The sequence below is a fragment of the Struthio camelus genome, chromosome 5 (genome assembly GCF_040807025.1).
Source record: "Struthio camelus isolate bStrCam1 chromosome 5, bStrCam1.hap1, whole genome shotgun sequence".
In the NCBI taxonomy this organism is placed as follows: domain Eukaryota; kingdom Metazoa; phylum Chordata; class Aves; order Struthioniformes; family Struthionidae; genus Struthio; species Struthio camelus.
Genome location: NC_090946.1, coordinates 56,549,893 through 56,570,017, shown reverse-complemented (window position 1 = coordinate 56,570,017; position 20,125 = coordinate 56,549,893). Strand labels below are relative to the sequence as shown.

General features: G+C 38.8%; 1 protein-coding gene across 26 annotated transcripts in view; it reads right to left on the bottom strand.

The window, feature by feature from the left end:
• Positions 1-6,348: 6,348 nt before the first annotated feature.
• Positions 6,349-20,125, bottom strand: part of MIPOL1 (mirror-image polydactyly 1) — a 210,869-nt gene continuing 197,092 nt past the window's right edge. For all 26 annotated transcript variants that reach the window (XM_068946476.1, XM_068946486.1, XM_068946495.1 and 23 more), the window contains one exon: positions 6,349-12,136. In XM_068946476.1, coding sequence (XP_068802577.1) covers positions 12,070-12,136 — 67 coding nt within the window. In that variant the 3' untranslated portion in view covers positions 6,349-12,069. The remainder of the gene's footprint in view (positions 12,137-20,125) is intronic.

Sequence of the window (20,125 nt, the reverse complement as noted above, 5' to 3'; positions counted from 1 at the left end):
GAAACCCACCGAGCAGGAGATCTTGGTGTTATGCTGTGCCTTAGAGAATGAAGATCCTTGGTCCTTGGGATCAGGAAAAAAGGTAAGAGCAAGGAAAGATCGGCTGCATATAGAACATGTCTGAGACAAGGAAAAGCAAATTGTGTCTTGCTCAAGCATCCATGCATCCAAAAAACAGGATTCAAGAATGCTTTAGTGTCTGAACAATATCTAAGAGGTGACATCAGAAGCTCACTCTCTTCAGTTTATCCAAGAGAAGATTAATAGGCAATCTATTCATAGTCATCAGCTTTCAGAATGGGGAAGGACTTGGGAGAGTAGATACATCTTTAAGTCATCAGGAAAAAGAAGTCTAAGGAGACCTACTGGTCTGAAGATGAAAGGAGACAGAAACAGACTAGAAATCAAGTTCAATAATAACAGTAGATTTTCCATCTTAGTCCTTAGTCAAGAATTCATAGTTCCCCACACATCTGTAGTTCCACATGAAGGTCTGGGACATGCTCTAGGGGTGGCCTCGCTCTCTCTCTAACCCACCAAGGTAGTAATATTCTACTGGGGTGCTGGAATTGATGGCACTTGGCCATTTGATTGGCACTTGGCTTTCCTAGGGTGAGTGCATTAGAAAAGCAACAGCAAATAGAGGAGAAGGAGCCTGTCACATGTTTTTTGTATGTTGAATCATTCTATCAGGTAGGGTTTCCCACCTTTAAAATAATCAATAGCTTTCAAAGCCAAAGAAAACCTTTTCTCTGGAGTGACTATACTACATGCACATATTCTAATCACCATAAATTGATGATATTTAGCTAGACACATGTGTGGTATATGCATCATTTCAGTAGAAAGGTAGGTAGAATAAGAAACAAAGACAAAACTTACAGGTATTGCCAATGGAGGGGTGAAAGGAGGGAAAAGCACATGCCTGTGATAGGTGGTGCTTATCTCCTACACATTCTGGGTCAAGAGAGTAACATGTGGTTGAGCCTGCCAGACCTTGGCTCTCTTTGCTACTAATGGAAAGCAATAGTCACAATATCTAGCTAGACACCTACAGCAGATGATTTAGGAAGAGCCCTAAGAAGATAAGAAGTCAATAGCACCGGAGGAAAAAAAAATTGTAATGAGATAGTAGGTAGCAGGTCACCTGATAACAAATGGCTGGCTACACAGGAAATAAGGCTGTGCAAAGATGCAGTTCTGTATGAGACACCTTGTAACACGCAGTATTAGTCACTTGCTGATCAAATCTCCATGACTGGAAAATTAAAAGGATAATGCCATTACTGAAAGACAGCATAGATAGTTACAACAGGCAGTTGTGGATTTGCTATACTGGAATGTTGAGAACAGTCCTGTGGGATTTCACAAAAACACACACTGATGAAAGCATATTTTCTTCAGGCACAGGCAGTTCAGATTTATAAGAGTCTTGCTCTAGTGGCTGCAAGAGCTCTTGGGAAAGAAAGTTATCATGGGCAGACAACAAAATGTGGAGGAAGCAGGGCATTTAGCTGCTTGAAAAGCAATTGAGCTGAGTTTCTCCATTATGTGATCAAAGAAGAGCAAAACTGTGAAGCTTTCTGGTGTTCATTCCAATCTGTGTTATGGTGGTCATTGTTGTATTCAAACGTTTGATGCTGTATTTGTGCAGATAAGAGTCCTTTTCCCTCTCCACAGATATTCTTCCACATCTGCAGCACAACCCTTAGTTAAGCCTTTGCCTAATAGTGTGAATTTGCACAATTCTGTCTTTTCTTTTCCTGCACTTCAAGCTATTAGGAGGTGAGCCAGCTCTAGCCCAAAAGTACTATAAACGAGTGCAGATAGTCCCACATATAATGCCCTTGGGCCAGAATGTGGGAACCACAGCTGAGCAGAGTGAGCCTTCATCTGCAAAAGGCAAAGCAGACCAATTGCTCTAAATCCTGAGCAAATCCTGAGGCAAGTTTCACTTAGGATGCAGTGATATTTGTGTTTTGGTTCATGGTAGGGGTCTTGATGCACTCAGGATACCTCAAGGATGGTATGAAACTGGGAGACATGTTCCCACCACTGCTGGGCATTTCAGCCCAGGGCCAGCATAGAGCTAGCCCAAAATGCACACAAGCTGGTCATGAGGTGCTTCACATCATTTATTTTGCCCTAGGGATCTCCTTCTACTGCACTGCCTGACCTGCAAATCTAGACCTAGTCTCAGCTCTTCTAGCAGCCCTCATTTTGGCACAGCCCTGGATTAAGCTCCTATGGTAGGTTATTTAGTCTAGCAAGGACATGCAGAAACACTGAATGTAGTCAGATGGCCAGGTTTTGTAAAGGCATTAGGCAGAGATTTGATTGTCCAGCATGGCTTCAGGCACAGGCAGACATTAGCTGCCAAGCACAGCAAGGAGAGGGAACGGTATCACAACTTGCTCTCAGTCCTCTATGGACACAGAGACAAGCGGCCTCCTGTCTGCTGGGACCATGCAACTAGATCCCACCTTGAAACCCCACCAGGATCTGCAAAGTAGTCTTACCCTCCACCGTCCCTCCTTACCTTTCTGCCTTGACTTCTCCTTCCCCACCTGGCTCACCAGCACATGCAGCATCACCCCTGCTGGCCACTGCCTAAAGCTGGGCTGACCAGTATTTACTTAGCTGGCTTTTATGGGGACCTGTTGAATTAAGGAAGCACTTACCTCAGTATAGGAGACACCTAGGCCGAAGTGATCCTGTGCTTTGAAGGGCCAAGTGAGCGTCTCTACCTTGGCAGTGTGCATGCGTGCACCAGGGGAGGAATCCTGTACACCTAGGGAAAGGAAGAGTGAGCTTGGGTCATTCAGTCAAAAGAAAGTGCTCATAGCACTGAATCTGTGTGTTGTTGCTGAACTTCAGTTAGTGCATTCAGTGTGGTGCATTCAGTGGCCTGCACAGGAAAATATGCCTCTAGGGATAATTGCCTTCCACACTAACTTCCACACTAACTCTTCTGAGCCCCATTCCTTATGACAGATCCCCAGTAAAGCCACTCACTTCCCCACTCCCACTACTATACTTTCAGAAGCCTTGAAACTTCATAGATACCCCCTTCCCCTTTGCCTGCCTCCGAGGGAGCCCCTCTTTCCTCACTGCAAAGTTAAACTTTGCTGCTGCAGGGAAGACAAAATTCAGTTTTGCTGACTCTTTGGAAAGCTGTACCCAGCTCCAAAAGCACTTGCATGGCCCGGTAGCTGAGCATTAGCCTGTAATGCCTCAGATTTCAACAAGACTATTATTTTGCTTAGATGCTATGAAATTCATTTCACATATACAAAACTTGCTTTTGTACATATGTTAATCTGATTTTACAACTTGACTTAAAGCAACTACTGAGCAAATAAAGGCATATTAAAATATAACCACTACGTAAAAACTTTTCTGCATACACAGCCCTTGCTTTTACTCATACAGTGGCAACTCACTATCTTGGACTAACCTGGCTAAGACAAAAATCACTCTGGTTAACCAAGACCTGCAGGCTTTTTCTGATCAACTGGACACAAAAAACTGCTTTGTAATCAAGAGGGTGGCAACCGCTAGAAATGTCATTGTGATAAAGAGGTGTGGCTGGCTAGAGGAGATATTTCACTAAGCACACCTCAGCCAGGCACCTTGACGCCTGCAAGTTACCAAGCACTGGTAAAGGTGCTAAGAACTGCCTAGAAACTCCTTCATCCAGTATAATCAATTCTAATCACTCCCAGCGTGAAGGGGCAACATACAATCAAACGCACATTTCCGGATTTCTTTTGCCAGTCTGAGGATAAAGTATCATCATCATTTGCTTTCCTTTTAAGTGTATGCTGAGACTTATTAATGAAAATCTTAGAAGGGATCAGATACTATTAATCATAACTCAGTATTCACTATTTTGACATCATAACTTTTATGTCATATTTTTACCAAGAGAACCTTAGTCATAGGAGAACTACTTCTCTTGCTGCATTTGTGAGAAGTAAAGGGGACGTTGCCAACTGTTCATGTTGGTTATAAAGTAACCAAACCAGATAAATGTTAATTAGCAGTGTTGTTTTATTTGAAATTTGGAAGCAAGTTTAGCTTGCCTTATCAAATAAGAATTCAGTAAAAAAAAAAAAAAGGACATGATCAAATTTCAACCTACCTCATAAGTTTCCTAACCTTACACTCACAAATCAACTTTAACCTCAGTGTGACATCTGCATTCAAAGATTAGAACTGTATGTTGCTTCAGCTTCCAAGAAGTTTTCAAGTCTTCTGCCTGTCTGCAAAGCAAAATATTCCTGCTACTCATCATAAGTGCTTTTCTTCCTTTTCTACATCTGAAGCAGACAAAACTTCCACACTCATGCACTTTTGGACTTCACATAATTCCTTTTTGCTGTTCTCCTGTTCAAATTTTAATTTGTATCTTGCATGCTATTATCTATTATACTGCTTTTGCAACAATAGAGCAGTCTTGATGTACTGATTTGTACCTTCCTTGTCCAAAGGGAAGAAAAGTGTCCAAGTTAAAGTTATGATTTGCCTACATTTTTCTCAATTTGCTGACTGGATCACACATTGAGAGCTTATAACTCTCGCCCCAAAATGTATTATACGGTGTTTTGACTATCAGCCCTACTCTTTTGGACTGTCTGTGAGCCTAGTGTCCACACCAGAGAGAACTTCCAGTGGTAGAACGGGTCTGGCATCCTGCAGTCATAGTTTGAAGAATTCCTTTTGCTGCATTTCCATTTTAAAACAAACTGATATAACAAATTCCTTGGCTGATCACATTCCAAATCTGCATCTACTCTTGCGTCGCCCTGTCTTGCTTAACTCCACTGCTAATGTTTAATAACTATCATCTGTAATGTTGTTGTTCTGCATGCATCAGTAGAATGCTAGGGGTGAGAATGAAAATTTTTCCTATATAAAATGGAAGAAACAAAGTTGATAATTTTATAGAACACGGTAGGGCATCAAATATGGTGGTCTTGGTAGCATGAACATGTGTTGATGGAGACTTCCTACTGTTTGTTATTCCATCTCCAGTCTAGTATACTTTTACAGAGGCTGCATGTGAACTGGTTAGCTGGATATGTTCTCTGAATAACCTAAACATCCAAGTGAAAAAATTAGTTAACTTTTTGAAAAGGTGGTTCTTACTTATTGATATGTGAAATCTTGCTTAGATCCAACTAAGATACCAGTAACCTTATTTCTCATAGACTGATTCTTGAAAGCAGTTTATCTATTTGATTGCAAAGAGCTTGTGAAATATTGGCACTACATCAGTGAATGTCAAATACCAATGAACGAAGTCCTGAGGCTTCAGACCACAAATTAGAATAGTATTATAGTAGTTTTTATTTTTATATCCTAATTTTTTGAAAAATTTCTTCAAGTTTGGCTTAGGCATTAGTTCTGCTAATACTTATTTTATGAACAAATACACCAGTTTCCATTCTTTGAATTCTTTGGGAAAGTAGTATGTTTTTCAATTTTATGTGAAATATAGTGTGCACGTTCATGTATAAGTATGAAATATTGTGAATTCACATAGCTTATACTGTGGATCTTCATATTTTGTGCAGTTTTATCATCATCTTGCTTTAGCATGACTGGGAAGCAGTTGTGACCAGTTCTACCAGGTATATTGCTATTTTACCATATGACAATGGATTGGCTTCTATTGCTTTCATAAGCCATGAACTCCTGTGAATGTGATACTGTTTGGACCTTTGGCCCAATGTAACCATGGAGGGAACATGCCAAACTCTTCCTGAAGACAACTTCTCAGAAATTAGTATGACCCTTTGCATTTGGCTCCTGACTGGGCAGCACACCAAAGCACATGCACTGAACTGGGGGTTCTGACAGGATTTAAACAAAATATGGTGGTTTCAATTTACACATTCTCACCTTTTAAGTTTCACTACAAGTCTCAGATTGAAACTTAATAGAAAATCAAAGGTGAACTATATATATATTTTAATTAAAAAATAGACTAAACAGCCCCCCCCCCCATTCTTCTGCTAAGGGAAGGAAAGACAGAAAAGAAAAACAAAAACTTCAGGTGAAAGCTAGCTTTTCCTTTTTCTCAAGCTATTCTGTTTCATCAGTTCAGTACACCTTCAGCTTATTTTCTTTATTGTGTAGTCCTGCACCCAACATCAGGGCTGGTGTTACACATCACAGTATACAGCATGACTAAGTGTAAAGCACTGCAGGATTCAGACGCTATTCCTGTAGTTGATTAATTTTACAACCAAGTCTTGGCTACCAACATGAAGCCATAAATTCTGAAGACACTTCTGGACTTGAGTTTCTTATGTTTCAGTTGAACAGAGTTACCAGGCTAACTTAATTATTAAGTAAGTTAATCACAATATTTTACAATTATCTAAAAAACTCAACTCCTTTTGCAAAGACTACTTTAATAAAGGGATTATAAAATACAAAAGAGAAAGAGACAGGTAACCTGAGATGCAATTTTGGAATGCAAACTTTTAGTTCAAATGTGCAAGCTCAAACTTAACAAATGTTTAAAATATTTGAGTTTTTCAAACGATGCCAAAATAAACCATGTCTTTTCTAAAGACTACATATTTAGCTAGGCACTGGCAATGTAAATCTTTCAACCATTTCAAGTATTTGTTTAAAAGCTTCCCAGAACACGTGTGCTCCCAAAAAAATTGAAGAATGAAATGTTTAGACCACTGAAGCTCAACAACTGACTTATAATCAACCTAATATGAGAACAACGGTGCATTTTTTTGGACTTGCGAATACATTTTATTTACCAATGCATGAGAAGAACAAACAGAGAAAGTCCAGTTCTGCAGACCTCATGTGAAATAGTAGAATGATAAGAGTCAGTACATGTAACACTGCAATCATAGCAAGAACAGTATCAGAAAAACTGCCAGTCAGTCCTTTAATGTGCCTCACAGTTTATTTTTGTACATGAGAAAAAACTTATGGGGTCCAAATCGAAAGGAAAAAAACTAGCAGCTTTTATCTGGAATTACTGTAAATGAAGAAAATAAAGGCATAGAGAAAACTTGACCTTTAGATAGCAAGTTCATTTGTGTATGCGGATTAAGGACGTTACAACTCTTCATCACCTCTTAAGAAAATTTATACAGCTATTTTAATTTGACAGTTAAGGTGAATGAATATCTTGTGAAATGTCCTGTGATTTGGAATAAATAAATAAATAAATCTTCCTGTGACAACATATTGACATTACTAAACTATTTCAATATGATGGCTTATTTGTAAAACTAGTTTTAATATTTCCCTACATTAATGATTAACTAACGACTCTTACTTTCCAGTGAATAAATTTAAAGAGGAATCAAACTGATTTCATCTACAGGATTCCACTAACAAGACTGAGTTGGCTCTGAACTTTTCAAACATCAGCAGTTTTCCTGACACTAGTATAGAAAACCATGCTATAAATTTTGGGCTGTGGGATGAATGAAAAACACTACTAAATGACTAAAGGTGCATAGTTCTTTTCTGTTAAAGTTGATTTGTCACAATATTGTTAATTAGTGAGGGCTTAGGGAAGGCTTACTATGAATATAATTACAATGCTGAAAAGCATTAATAACGCTCTTATCCTGAGACAATGTGATGCTATTTACATATTTTACCATGGCATATATCAGAAATAGCTCCCAACGCGTAACTTGCTGCAGGATTATCCAGAGAAATACACAAAATCTCATGAGGGAAGAACATTTCTGAGTATCTCAGTGCTCTTCGAAACAATCATCAGGATACTACTTTGACCAGAAATTACAACCATAATAATTATTGCCTATGTGAGTCACCTTTTGTCATGAACTGCTGTTCCATTGGGAGGCAAACAAATTGTTTCTCCTGTTACATAATCTGATACAGTCTCACCCTTCTCTCATAAATTAGGACAAAAATGAAAATTGTATTTGTCTGTTACACAGGGCAGACTTTTTTTTTTTCACCTTCAAATCACTAGACAGAGATCAATCAGTTTACAATGGATAAACTATGTATGTGTTTACAATGGATAAACTATGTAATAGAAGTCAGTTAAGCCATGTTAGGATTGTCCCCTGTTTCTATAGGCCAGATGAGAATTGCTGCCCCCAGTACACTGAAAGGCTCCTGGAACTCTCACTGAGCTCATCGAGGACAGAAATGCACCCAAAGACACTAAAGGAACACTACACTACACTATTGGAAGCTGTGTGACTTTCACTGTTCACTACAGTGGGTGAAGAAGCAAAAATATTTTGACTTTAAACACACAGGTGCTTTTAAAAACTATCCCAAGCTGCGTATGTACCTTTTTAGTGGTTACACACCTTTTATACCTGCCACTGAAAGACTTATTAAAGACTGTGCACTCTTCTTATTAGCAAGGAAGAGTCAGAACTTGAGTATTCCTGAATCTTTGCCTCTCAGCACAGCAAATTTCCCAAGGTCCTTCTCAAAGAAGACAAACATATCTAGCTGAATTTTAAAAATCAATACCTAATTTAATTATGATTCAAAGTCATTTAGCTCAAGGGTGACAAAAAACATAACTAAAAACCTCATTGAATTTCAGCCTACTTGGTGCAAGATATAACACAGAGTTAGGAAATACTTTTTTCTCCTAAGGTACAATGTGACATAGGAAAATTAAGAAGCAAAATTATCATCTAATTTTACAGAATCAAGTATTATCCACAGCCAGATGTATCCGATATTAAGACTGCTAGACTGCTTTTGCCTGGCTGATCCTACTTTCCTAGACAGAGCCAGCTAACATGAGAGGAGGAGGTCAAACAATATTGCTGTATGAAGTCTGCATCACAAGATTAGTTGCTCAGAGGAGGAAAGTATTAGAGGAAGATGGGGAATTCTAGATACACCTAGATGAAGGAGGAACTTAGCCCATTCTTGCATGGAAAACAAGCCCTGATTTACTAAACTTGCATTTCCGAAGCAGCTAATAAGCTTCCTCATCAAAGCTGTCAAGGAGTAAAAGGGAAGATCTTTACATGAATAAGTAAGTAATTAAAAGCTAGATTAAAACTATGAGTAAGAATAAATATATCATTTTCACAGTGGAGAAAAGTCACTTTATTGTCCTACAGGGATCCTTGCTGGAGCCCAGGCTGTTCAACATACTCAGAAATCACCTTGAAAAAGGGGTTAATTTGGAGATGGTGATGTTTGCTGATGATATAAAGTTTCTGTGAATAGTAAAGATGAGCTGTGAGAAGAGACGCAATAGGAACTCAGGATATTCCGTGAATGCATGATAAAACAACAGAAGGAATTTATTACTGCCAAATGCAAAACTACGCATTCAGAAAACAGTCCTGGCTCCATATACTCTACGATGAACTCTGAGCTGAATACTATAATCGAGAAATGAGACCTAAATTTATGACAGAAACAATACTACAGACATCAGCTGTAGTAAAACAAAAACATAAAGCAAAACCAATGCTAGAAATGATTATAAATGGAGGACAGAATAAAACATAAATCATCATTATTCCAGCTGATAAACTGACAGTTTGTCCACATCTTGAATTCTATGGGCAAATCTAGTTCTATATCTCAGTAAAAACACTGCAGAATCCGAAAAGAAAGAGATCAGCGCAACAAGGCCAATTAAAAACATGAGATAGCCTCTTTACATGAGACTAAGGCTTCTGTCTGTAAATGAGACGATTGATAGGGAATGATGTGAAACACAAATAATCACTAGGGACATTGAAAAAGTATCAACAAGGAATGGTTCTTCACTGTCTCTTCTAACACAAAAACTAGGTGATATCAAATGAATCTAGCTGGTTCATAATAAAGAAAAGGAAATAATTCTTCACTCAGTGCATCATTAACTACAAGACCTCTTGTTACAGGACAGAGTAGATACTTGAAGCTTAAATGGACTCAAAAATTGGTCATGAAAAGAAAAGCCCTAAATACTAAGACACCACCTCTGGCTCAGACAGCCCTTAAACAAATTGCTGGAGGCTGGGAGACTACTCCGGAGAAAGGTCACTAGCATCTGCCCTGATTTTATACCCTTTACTAAACACCTACTACTGGTCATTGTTAAAGGCACTTTTTGGGCTAGCTGGGCCTTTGGTCAAACATAGTATGGTATCTTCCTCTTCATTCTCTCCTTGGTCATTTCCTTAAATCAGAAGTGGTTCAACAGCACCAACAGCTCAGGAGATCTTATCTTTCAAGTGGTGCCATAAGGTTCAGTGATGATAGTAAAGGGGAAAAAAAAAAAAAACAGTAGAGTCTTCCAAGCCCTGGACAGCAGCATGCACCGGATGGCTAAGAAGCTGGAAGCTGGAGTTTGACAATGTTCACATCTGGAAGAATTACACTTTCCTCCTGCTAAGTAAGTGTGTGGGATAGAGTTGCTGGCTGTCTTGAGCACTTCAGAATTTTCTAGAAGAGACTGGTAAATCTGGACTGAAGGAATGCTACCAATTTCCATATAAGGGGCAAGACGTGGTGAACTGAAACTAAGAGCACCTTAGATGTGCAGATGATGACGGTTTAATGTGGAAATGCTTGAAAGGGAAGCAATGCATCAAAATGTCTCCCTCAACCCTAAATTAAAGTTTCATTTTCTTCTTCATTCTTCTGCTATACTAATCTTTCATTACATTTGTACAATTAAAATTTAAGAGCGAAGATAGCATAACAACATTAAAGACAAAGCAGAGTGACTAAGTGGAAGCCTTAGTAGCTACATTCACTCTGCTTGAGCCAGCTCATCCTGGGGGTAGCTTGAAGCCCCTTGTGTTTCTAAGAGTCAATACTGAATTTGGGCTGCTTAGAGTTTACATGACCTTCTTGAGCATGGTTCTAAGAGCACAGAGCTGACCTCTCCGCTCAACTTCAGTCATGTGCCAAGGACAGATAGAATACGTGGAAGTGTTTGGATCACATATATAATTCTAGGACCAACTCTGCTGTGTCTGTAAGGTCTAGAATATATGTATACCTGAATTTTTTTCTTCCTACACTTCTATTTTCTCAGCTCCTTGCTGCCTTCTATTCTTCAGCCTTAGAGTTCACTCTGAGGGCACTTGAGGAGTAAGCAAAGTAGATAGTTGGCAGTCTGGCCTCAGACCCAACCTGGATACAGTTCCTACACCACAGAGCACTAGTTTCCACTTAGAAGAAACAGGTAAAAACTCTTGTAGGAAAGGGGTGAGACACCCACGTTACATTGAAGAGGTGAGTTTTGACTCTATGATGAGGTGGATCCTGAATATCTGAGAGATTTCCTCTCATAGCAAAGGACAGAAGAGTTATCAACACCAATCCAGAAAATTCCCCACTGTCTGGGATACTGTGCAATGTTACAAGGCTTTCACACAGCAATATATGAACCTGTTCCTCCAGTGAAACCTAACTGTGTATTTGTTTTTAATATACACTGAAAATACCGTGTAGTAGGAGTAGTTATTCCACTGCTGTATAGAAGTATATATCTATCCTTCCCTTGGACATAGCTGCAATTACTAGCCACAACTGAATGGGCCATGAGCAAGGGGAAAAAATTTCCAATATACTAACCAGAGACATTTTTTGAACGTGAACCTACTTTATCAATTAATATATTTAACGTGTAAATACTGAACTGTTTGCAGTTTCAGAAATAACACAAGAGATTTAAATTTGGAAACTGCCTTGCAGGGTTTTGCACCTGAAGCAGGCAATATTTGAAAACATGATCAGGCTGTCTTGCAGCAAACTACAATCTAGTAACATTCAGAGAATAGAGTGTTAAAATAAGCATCTACACCATTTTTCACAGTACATAGTGCCACAATGCATCTGCTTAAAAACAAATATATGTTTGCAGTGAAATATTTCGACAAATCACAGAACTCAGCAGCAAAGTAGTTAAACATTTATGATTTGATTTTATCTCAGCTTGGAATGTCGCTGGAGTGTCCCACTTCTAACAACTGTTTGCTAAGTTAAGGCTTTAGTGTTTACACAGCGCTGAATGAAGCAGCCTGGTCACCAGATGTGAATGCTTCCTTAGACTAGAGCTTTCAATCAGATCACGGTCCTAATGGTCCCTGCTCCAACCTTCTTCCTCAGGACGTCCACCAGTCTTTCCAACCTGAGAGGGGGCGGGGGAGAGGGAGAGGAGAAAATAAAGAAGCTAACGTTAGGAATGTTCTGGCTGAAAGAGACAGTGTTTGCACTGAACCAAGCTGTCCTGGTGGTGGTCATGCTAAGAAACAAAGCAGTACTGTAAAAGACAGACATTAAGGGAAAATGCAGACAACTCATGGAAAACTTTTAAACTTACAACCCAACCCATTTGCAGTCAGTGATATATATCAACTCACCTTTTCTTTTGTAGTATATACAGTATCTGAGGTCCTCGTTAGGAATTAAAACAAAACCCTACGCAGCAATTTTGCTGCACATATACCTTTCTGTGTAAGCAGTACGTACATTCTTTCATTCCTGCAATTTTTAAGAACTTGAGTGGTCCATGGCTCCTGTAAAATGTAATACTTGTTATTCCTTAAAAAATACCCTGCTCATTATTCAATACCACAAGATACTTTTATCATCCAATTTATAAATTTATGCCAAAAATCCATGTCAAAAGCGTCTTCAAAATGCATGACAAGTCAAATTTCCGAAGATGAATTTGAGGGTATTTTGAAGGTGGCCTGCATGACTGTTATGTCAACACAAATACAAAATAATTTACCGTCTAAATAAGTAGGACAGAGAGATGCATAATACTCTCTTAGCTTTAATGCACAAGATATAAGCATGTCCAGCATCTTATTGGCTTAACTTGTTCTTTCCTTTGTTAAAGTATGTGGGCAAACTGAAAGCGCTAAACTTGCCCAAGATTTTCCATTTGCATGCATTTATCTTTAAGTACTCCAGTAATCATGTATTCAAGCTATTTCTTCAATTTATCTATATTTTATGGAATTCTTCAATGAAAGCTCTCCCCCCAAAAAACTAATCGTGTAAAACTAGACACTGACGGTAGTGGAATACCTTCAGAGCCATGCACAGCAAATTATGCACACCATTTCCACAGTAGTTAAGAGCTGCAAGTTCAAATAGCCGTATTCACTACTACGAAGTTCACCATTTTTCTGACCTGAAGACAGATTTATAATTACAACATGATGATCGTAGATTAGAAATATAAATAACAGAGCTTTATCAAAGCTGTAAACTGCATTTGAGCTAACGTGCAGGAAAACTAGTTAACACATCCTGGATTTATTGCCACAAGTGACTAATGCACATTGTATGTATTGAAACACTCATTTTCCAGGAACCACCAAGCACCATGAAGCTACACCTTTTATTGTACTCACTAGGTGACATAATTCCTGAAAGTAGATTAAGAATTCACCACCCTAAAGCCACTATCACACACCTGGAAATGTATGTGGAAAGTTCACAGGGACTATTGCACAGGGACACTAAAGAGTCGGCTTTTAATGACTGCCAGTTTCACTTCCCAAGCACAGGTAAAACACTATTCCTCTCCCTCCAGTTTTCCACATATCACTTTTCTTTTCCTTTTTAATCAGCCTGTAACATTTTTTCTCTTTTTTCCCACATACATCTACTGCACCTGCTTGTCTTTATGGAGGCAGCATCCAGACAGTCATAACTTACTGCAATCACTCTATGCAAGTCAGGGCTTTTGCAGCTTATTTGCTCCTGATATTTTTTTCCACGTTGGCTAAATTAATGTTTCCTGGGTTCTAAATGTTCTAATTTATAGTTACTGATAAGTCATATTTCCCTCAGACCCTGTTACCGAGAGGTTTACATGTTAAATCAGTTCTTAGTCCATGTGCAATATTTCAGAAAGTAATGACAGATCAACCCTCACTTGTAACAGCAGTGAGGACCTCTGACCCTTGTACGTTCAGAAGCATCATTCCAGCTTTCTCAACCACTTTAAGCATCACTGGAGGTCTCTCTCTCAGTAGCATCCTCCCTAACGTGCTTCAGGGGCAAATCCCTTTGCTCTGAAACATCAAGGATGGGAGAAACATGTTAAATAGCCTGCACAAACAGAAGGTTTGAACTGCAAGTTCTATTGTTTTCTGAGAAACGGCAGAAAAATAGTAAAATCTGAGATCACAGCTTATTTAAATTGCAGTTCAGTTACAAAGAAATGCTGCATGGCTTATACATGCGGGGGAAAAATAACTTCAACAATTGAGGTGTCTTTAAGAGAGACGTGGGTTAGAGGGTCACTGCTTACAGGCTGTCCTGCAATGAGCTTAGATGTGCACCACTCTGTGACCAACCAATGACACTGCACACTCGCGCAGACAAGCTAGTGAAGAGTTGCCCATGTTTGAAGAGAAATACCACTGGGATGAAAGTAGCTGTCTTCTGTTTAACCTTGAAACTGTCAGGCCTCATTGAAAATAATGAGGCTTAACAATCATAGCTTCTGCTTTGCAAATGAATGATGACTGAAATCATCAAAATGAGGTATCCAGCACCAAGAACGAACTGTGCCGAGCTTATTTGTCTTTTGGTTCAGTCATGTGTGGATTTGCAAATTTATTTGTTCTTTATTAGAAGAAAGAAAAAAAAGCAGCAGAGGATTAAGAAACCATACCTTTGAAAGATATCTAAACAATAATGTAAAAGAGAACCGCAACAGCTATTTATAAGATAAAATAACAAAGGGCAAAATTCACCCCTACACAGACATAAGACCCAATATACCACTGAAATCCCACTTAAGCCTACAAAATAATGCTATGGGCTGAATCAGTGGTTAATAACTCTTGATACAGGCCTCGGGGGGCTTTTGGGAACGATAATCCTGGACTCTTTGTTCACCAAGGGTCCAACTCTTCCATCCTGCCTCACAATAAGCAGCATTTTTCCTTGTGAGTAATAAAAGATAGTTAATAAGGCTGTTTATGTAAATGAGGTACTACCTGCAAGGATGAGGATGACAGTATCACCTCTTATTGATTAATCTTTGTAACAAGCCTGGCGGGTTACTGCAGCAGCTCCTTTCAGAATCTGAGCATTCTAGCCTGTGCTAAACTATACCTCAAAATCAAAAGTAACCTGCAAATGTATCAGACTGAACAGCAGAATAAGAGGTGTTGGGAACTACCCTAAAGCTCTATCACCTATGTATATATCTGGCAAAATGCTTATAGGGAGCATATGTTGTTATATAGAGCGCTCTTACACAGCTCCCGAACTGGTTGACTTCCTGCTTTGATTTTTAGAAGCTTTAGAGATTTATCTTCACCAATGCTTTTTAGACTACCACAGATTGAAGGAGAGCTAGAAATCTTCAGGGACTATTGTCTCCCTTAAGTATAAATCATTTTGGTTTTACAGTCATTCTTATAAAACAGACTTAAAATTTGTACTGACAGAAAAGCTTGTTCTGGGAGCTGAACGGCCAGCTGTGTAATTGCAGAAGTGCTACCTACTGGTCCAACCACTGTCTCTAGTGCAGATTGCCTATGTGCATTTTTGGCTTGCTCTCTTTCAGGAATTTTGCTGAAGAAACGTAGCTTTAACCTGGAGCTTGGGCTCAGTAAAAGCTCTACTACTGCTTAAATCCAAGCAGATCAGTACATGCCCCTACACTGCACCACCTCTGGCCAAAGGAGCTCATTTTAAACCAGAGCAGTGGCCTTTAACCACAAATTCTGAATATGGATAGAGCTATCACAGATTGATCTTCCAGGATATCATGCCTCAGAAATAGCCAAAATGCATACCTAAATGGAAAAAAAAGCATCCTTCAAGTAGCCTATTTCCTAATCTACAAGGCAATATAGAGACTAGTCCAAAACAATAGCTTCTACCTGCAGATGCAGGAGTTATAAAAACAAAACCCTCCTGGATTTTGAAATGCTGTATAAAGGCTTATAAACCTAAACTATAACCCTTGGCTATCTGTCTAGCAGATTAGATTAGGCTCAGGCTATGGAGGTGGCCTTACTTGCATGATTTCTGGCTTCTTGTGGAATGTGTTTTGCTTACACTAATTCCCTTTAGAAACCAAGCATTTTAAAATATATTAGATAAATAAAATGCACTGGACAGAAGCATTACAAGCAGCTTAGCAATAGGGCTCAGTGAATAACTGACTCTTCAGTGAGTGGTCACACAAACAAATTCACTTAATTTCGTCTTCTAATAATAATAATAATAATAATAATAATAATAATAATAATAATAAATTCCTGTCCTTTTCCTTTCTTTTCCTCCAGTTTTCCTCTTGGATATATTTCATCATATCAGAAATAGAATACTTTGTTTTCAGGCATTTTCAGTAAAAGTCAAGGAAATAAATGACACAGAGAAGAGAGGTTGCTGTGATACCAGCACTAGTCTCATACAGAAACTAGTCACTTGGACAGGCTCATTTACTCAAAAGGCTGGAAGAAACTAGTTTAATTCTTTTATCTGTGCAAGGGAATTGGAGTCCAGCTATCTCCCTCTTAAGGTAGCAGCACTTTACAAATACTGGTTTCTGGGGTGCGTTGTTTTCAGTCTCTATTGTTGAAGCTGTTCTGCATTGAATAAAATGCTTAAATATTCACTGGATTGAAGCCTGGAATGTGAGGGTATGACCTGGCAGGTGAGTGGCCTATCTACCATGCTACAGAGGCATTCTCCCTCTTACCTCTGTGTTGCTCACTGCATCTTTAATTACTCTTATTCCTAAATTCAGGTTTTATTTTTGCTACCTGAAAAACCTACCTTTTCAACAAGAATAATTTTTGATCTATTTGCTAAAAAACATTGCCTGGCTGCACTTAATGGGTCATATACCAGCCTGTAACAATTCCTCCAAAAATCATCTTTCTGATAAAGACTAGATCGATTTAGATGCATTGGGCTGCCTTTATTCTGCCTAACAAACTTCCCTCTGCATATAATGTGCTTGAAACTGGGTGTCTTTCTAAATGCTGCACTGGAGTTTAGCAGTGGTTTTGAACCTGATGCAGGAATTGCTAAGTAAAATTCTATAGCCTGTGTTAGACAGGTGGCTGGAGGGAATGATATTAATGGTCCTTTCTGGTCTTAAAACATGGGTCTTAGACACTGATTCAGCAGCATTAGCTAGCTCTAAATCGTGGTACACCACAGTGTTGAATCTAATTATCCAGGCACTGCTGTTAATTCCTGCCTGCCCAACACTGTTTGTAATGTCACTCCAGAAAGTATGTTCCATTAAACTTACAGGTCTTCAATTTGGCAGGGCGAGCCATTCTCCCTCAGAAAAACACTGTCACAAAACAAGCATTCCTATTAAATCCCTTTCAGCATCTTCTCACCCCAAAAGAGTAATTCTGTATATGATTAAACTTAGAAGTAAATACAGCCAGTTGGGCTCCTGACAGCAGACATATTTCAAAATAAACCTGGCTTACACAGGCCTTGGCTAAAATATTAAGCCTTTATCTGTGGTCCACAATAACTAATCTTGTCAAATTGTTTGCTTTCTACCTTCTGTTTGGAAGATTATGAGCTAGCTCACCATTTCTATTCACCTTGTGCCATCACTAGCAGCAGGAAAAGTGAATGGTAAACAAAGTTGGTCTATTTTGACAGCATTTCATTCTACTTTGTATTGATGTAAATTGCTGCACAGGACAGAATAATACTAAATAATACTAAATAATCTCTAAACAGTTTCCCACCTTTTTGTCAAGAACAATCAAATCTCAGACAAACAAATATTCTGTGCTTTGAACACTCACAACATGGAGGGAGGGATGGCCACAACTTCACGTAACGTGCAGAACTTTATGTAAAAGCAGACATGAGGTCTATGTTGCATGATAGATATTTTATATGCGGCAAAACAGCATGCAGAGAAGTGAGACGACTTGCTGAAGCTCAAGCAATCAAGAAGAGCGGAAAAGACTCACAAACTTTTTTTCATTTTTAGTTTTATGTATAAGTTATCTTGAGCTGAACTGAGTTCCTCATGTGTACAAAAAAAGAAAAAAAGAAAGCATAGGCATAAATGCCTGCAGAATTAGAGTCTGAAATTGCTGGATAGAGAGTCCATCACTCTCAGCTTCTTAACCCATGCTCTGTGCCACATCAGCAAGTAATGACTAGCCAGTTGTCTTGTTCTATATCCAGCTGAGGAGAAAATGGAATCAGGACCTCCTTTTTGGAGGATTTTGTTTTGTTCTAAATCCCTCTTCAGAAATACTTAAAAACAATCTCAAAAATTAATCATCTGAAACAAACAGTATTTCAGACCTGCTCAGAACAAACAGAATTCCTGATGAGATGTAGGATGAACAGGCTGATATACATTTAAGGATCTGTAGGGAATGGCAACTCCAAATAATAGTCTCTAATAAGAGACTACAAAAGTATCAGCCTGAAACCACCACATGATATCTTTCTGCATATTTCAAACAAGCCTTCCTTGTAAGGCCAGGTCTGAACTACTTAACTGCCTGTTCCAAGCCAGTCCCACCCCTTTTGTGTATGTTCTAGTCCAGTCTTATTTACAGTAAGTTTGCAAAATCGCAAATACTAAAATACTACCCAGGCTGTTTCTCAGTGCATCCCACCAAAGCACAACTTTGGTAGACTCTTCTTGATATCATAAATAATAAAGACAATATTAGCTTTTTTTCTTGATTCCACAAATATTTTCAAAACCTGATGCAGACTTGCTGGCTCTAGACAGCTCTCAGTTACGTTCTGCCTCCCTGAGGTGGTTCCACCCTAGTGACCAACAGTAATTTGGAGCTTGTGGAGAGAAAATTCCTCACATAAACCATCATCAAATCCTCCCAGTATATGTTAAAAATAATTCCTTTTACATAGGTTTGATATATTTCAATAGACTTTCCTTCTTGTCATAACTGACGTGATGTTGCCCAAGCTAGAAGGAGTTCTAATGGTAACAGACAGCTCAAGTAACGATAGAAAAGGGTTTGGATGTAAGAGAAAAGCATTTAGTCAAGCTCCCACTTGTGATAACTCCTTCATAATGGGCCTAGACTGATAGCTGCACTCTCCACTGCAATCCAGTGGTATCTATCTAATACGCAGATACAGACTACTTCTTCTCATATGTGTCCACAAACTTCTCCTGGATTTAGAGCAATTCGTACATAGCTATACTTCTGAAAAATATTTCTAGAAAAAAGAAGGGCAGCCTTTCCTCAGTAATGGACAAAGAAGATATCCACAGATGAACATTCTCCCCCCCTTAATGTTTAAAAAATATAGATAGATGTTATTCGCATTAAGCATGTCTCTTATGGTGATTTTGGGATGAGTTCCCATACGGAAGGGCAAAATCATAACATATGCCTAACTGCTCATTTGCACACAACAAATCAGTTTTTAAAATACTCATTGAGAATTAGCACCACAGACCAAAGTGTCTTCTACATATGCATAGTGCTCCTTAAAATACCAAACAGACTTTTTTCTAAGTTAACAGTCATTTAAGGCAACTAAAGTAAAAACAAGCCTTCCCACTTTAAGCTTCAGTAACCTTTTCCCGTAGCAGGCATACACACTGTCCCTGAATCTCTCCTGCATTGTACTGTCAAGACAATTCACATTAATTTCTTTTGCACTGCCCTTCTAAGCCCATTTTGTTCCATTTCCCAGTAGCCCCCTGGGAATGAGCTTCAGTGTCACTTTTCTCTCGTCCTGCTCCTGTGAGGTCAGGGAATTCTTGAACAAGGTGAGAAGCAGTGGACCCTCCACTCAATTTGTAGACAGCTTTAATTTTTCTGGCAGACCGGCAGACTTGCCGCTGGCACGCTGGCAGACTCAAGTCTTGGTGCAATTTTGCTTGGTAGCGACATGGATGAGAAGTTGTAGGAGAAAAACTTTTCAGTTTCTGCTGACAAAAACTTAAAACATTGGCTTTACATCAAAATTAATGAAATTTTTTAAAAGCTTAGAGTAAAATATTTTCTCATTGTTTAAAACTGGAGACCTGTGAGATGTCTTTTGTGTCAAGTTCACCATTAAGCGTATCCCTTTTACCAGATGCAGATTCACAACTATTCCCTTTCCATAATTATTTTGCCAAATAAAAGATTGAGGTGATAGAAAAATGATGTAA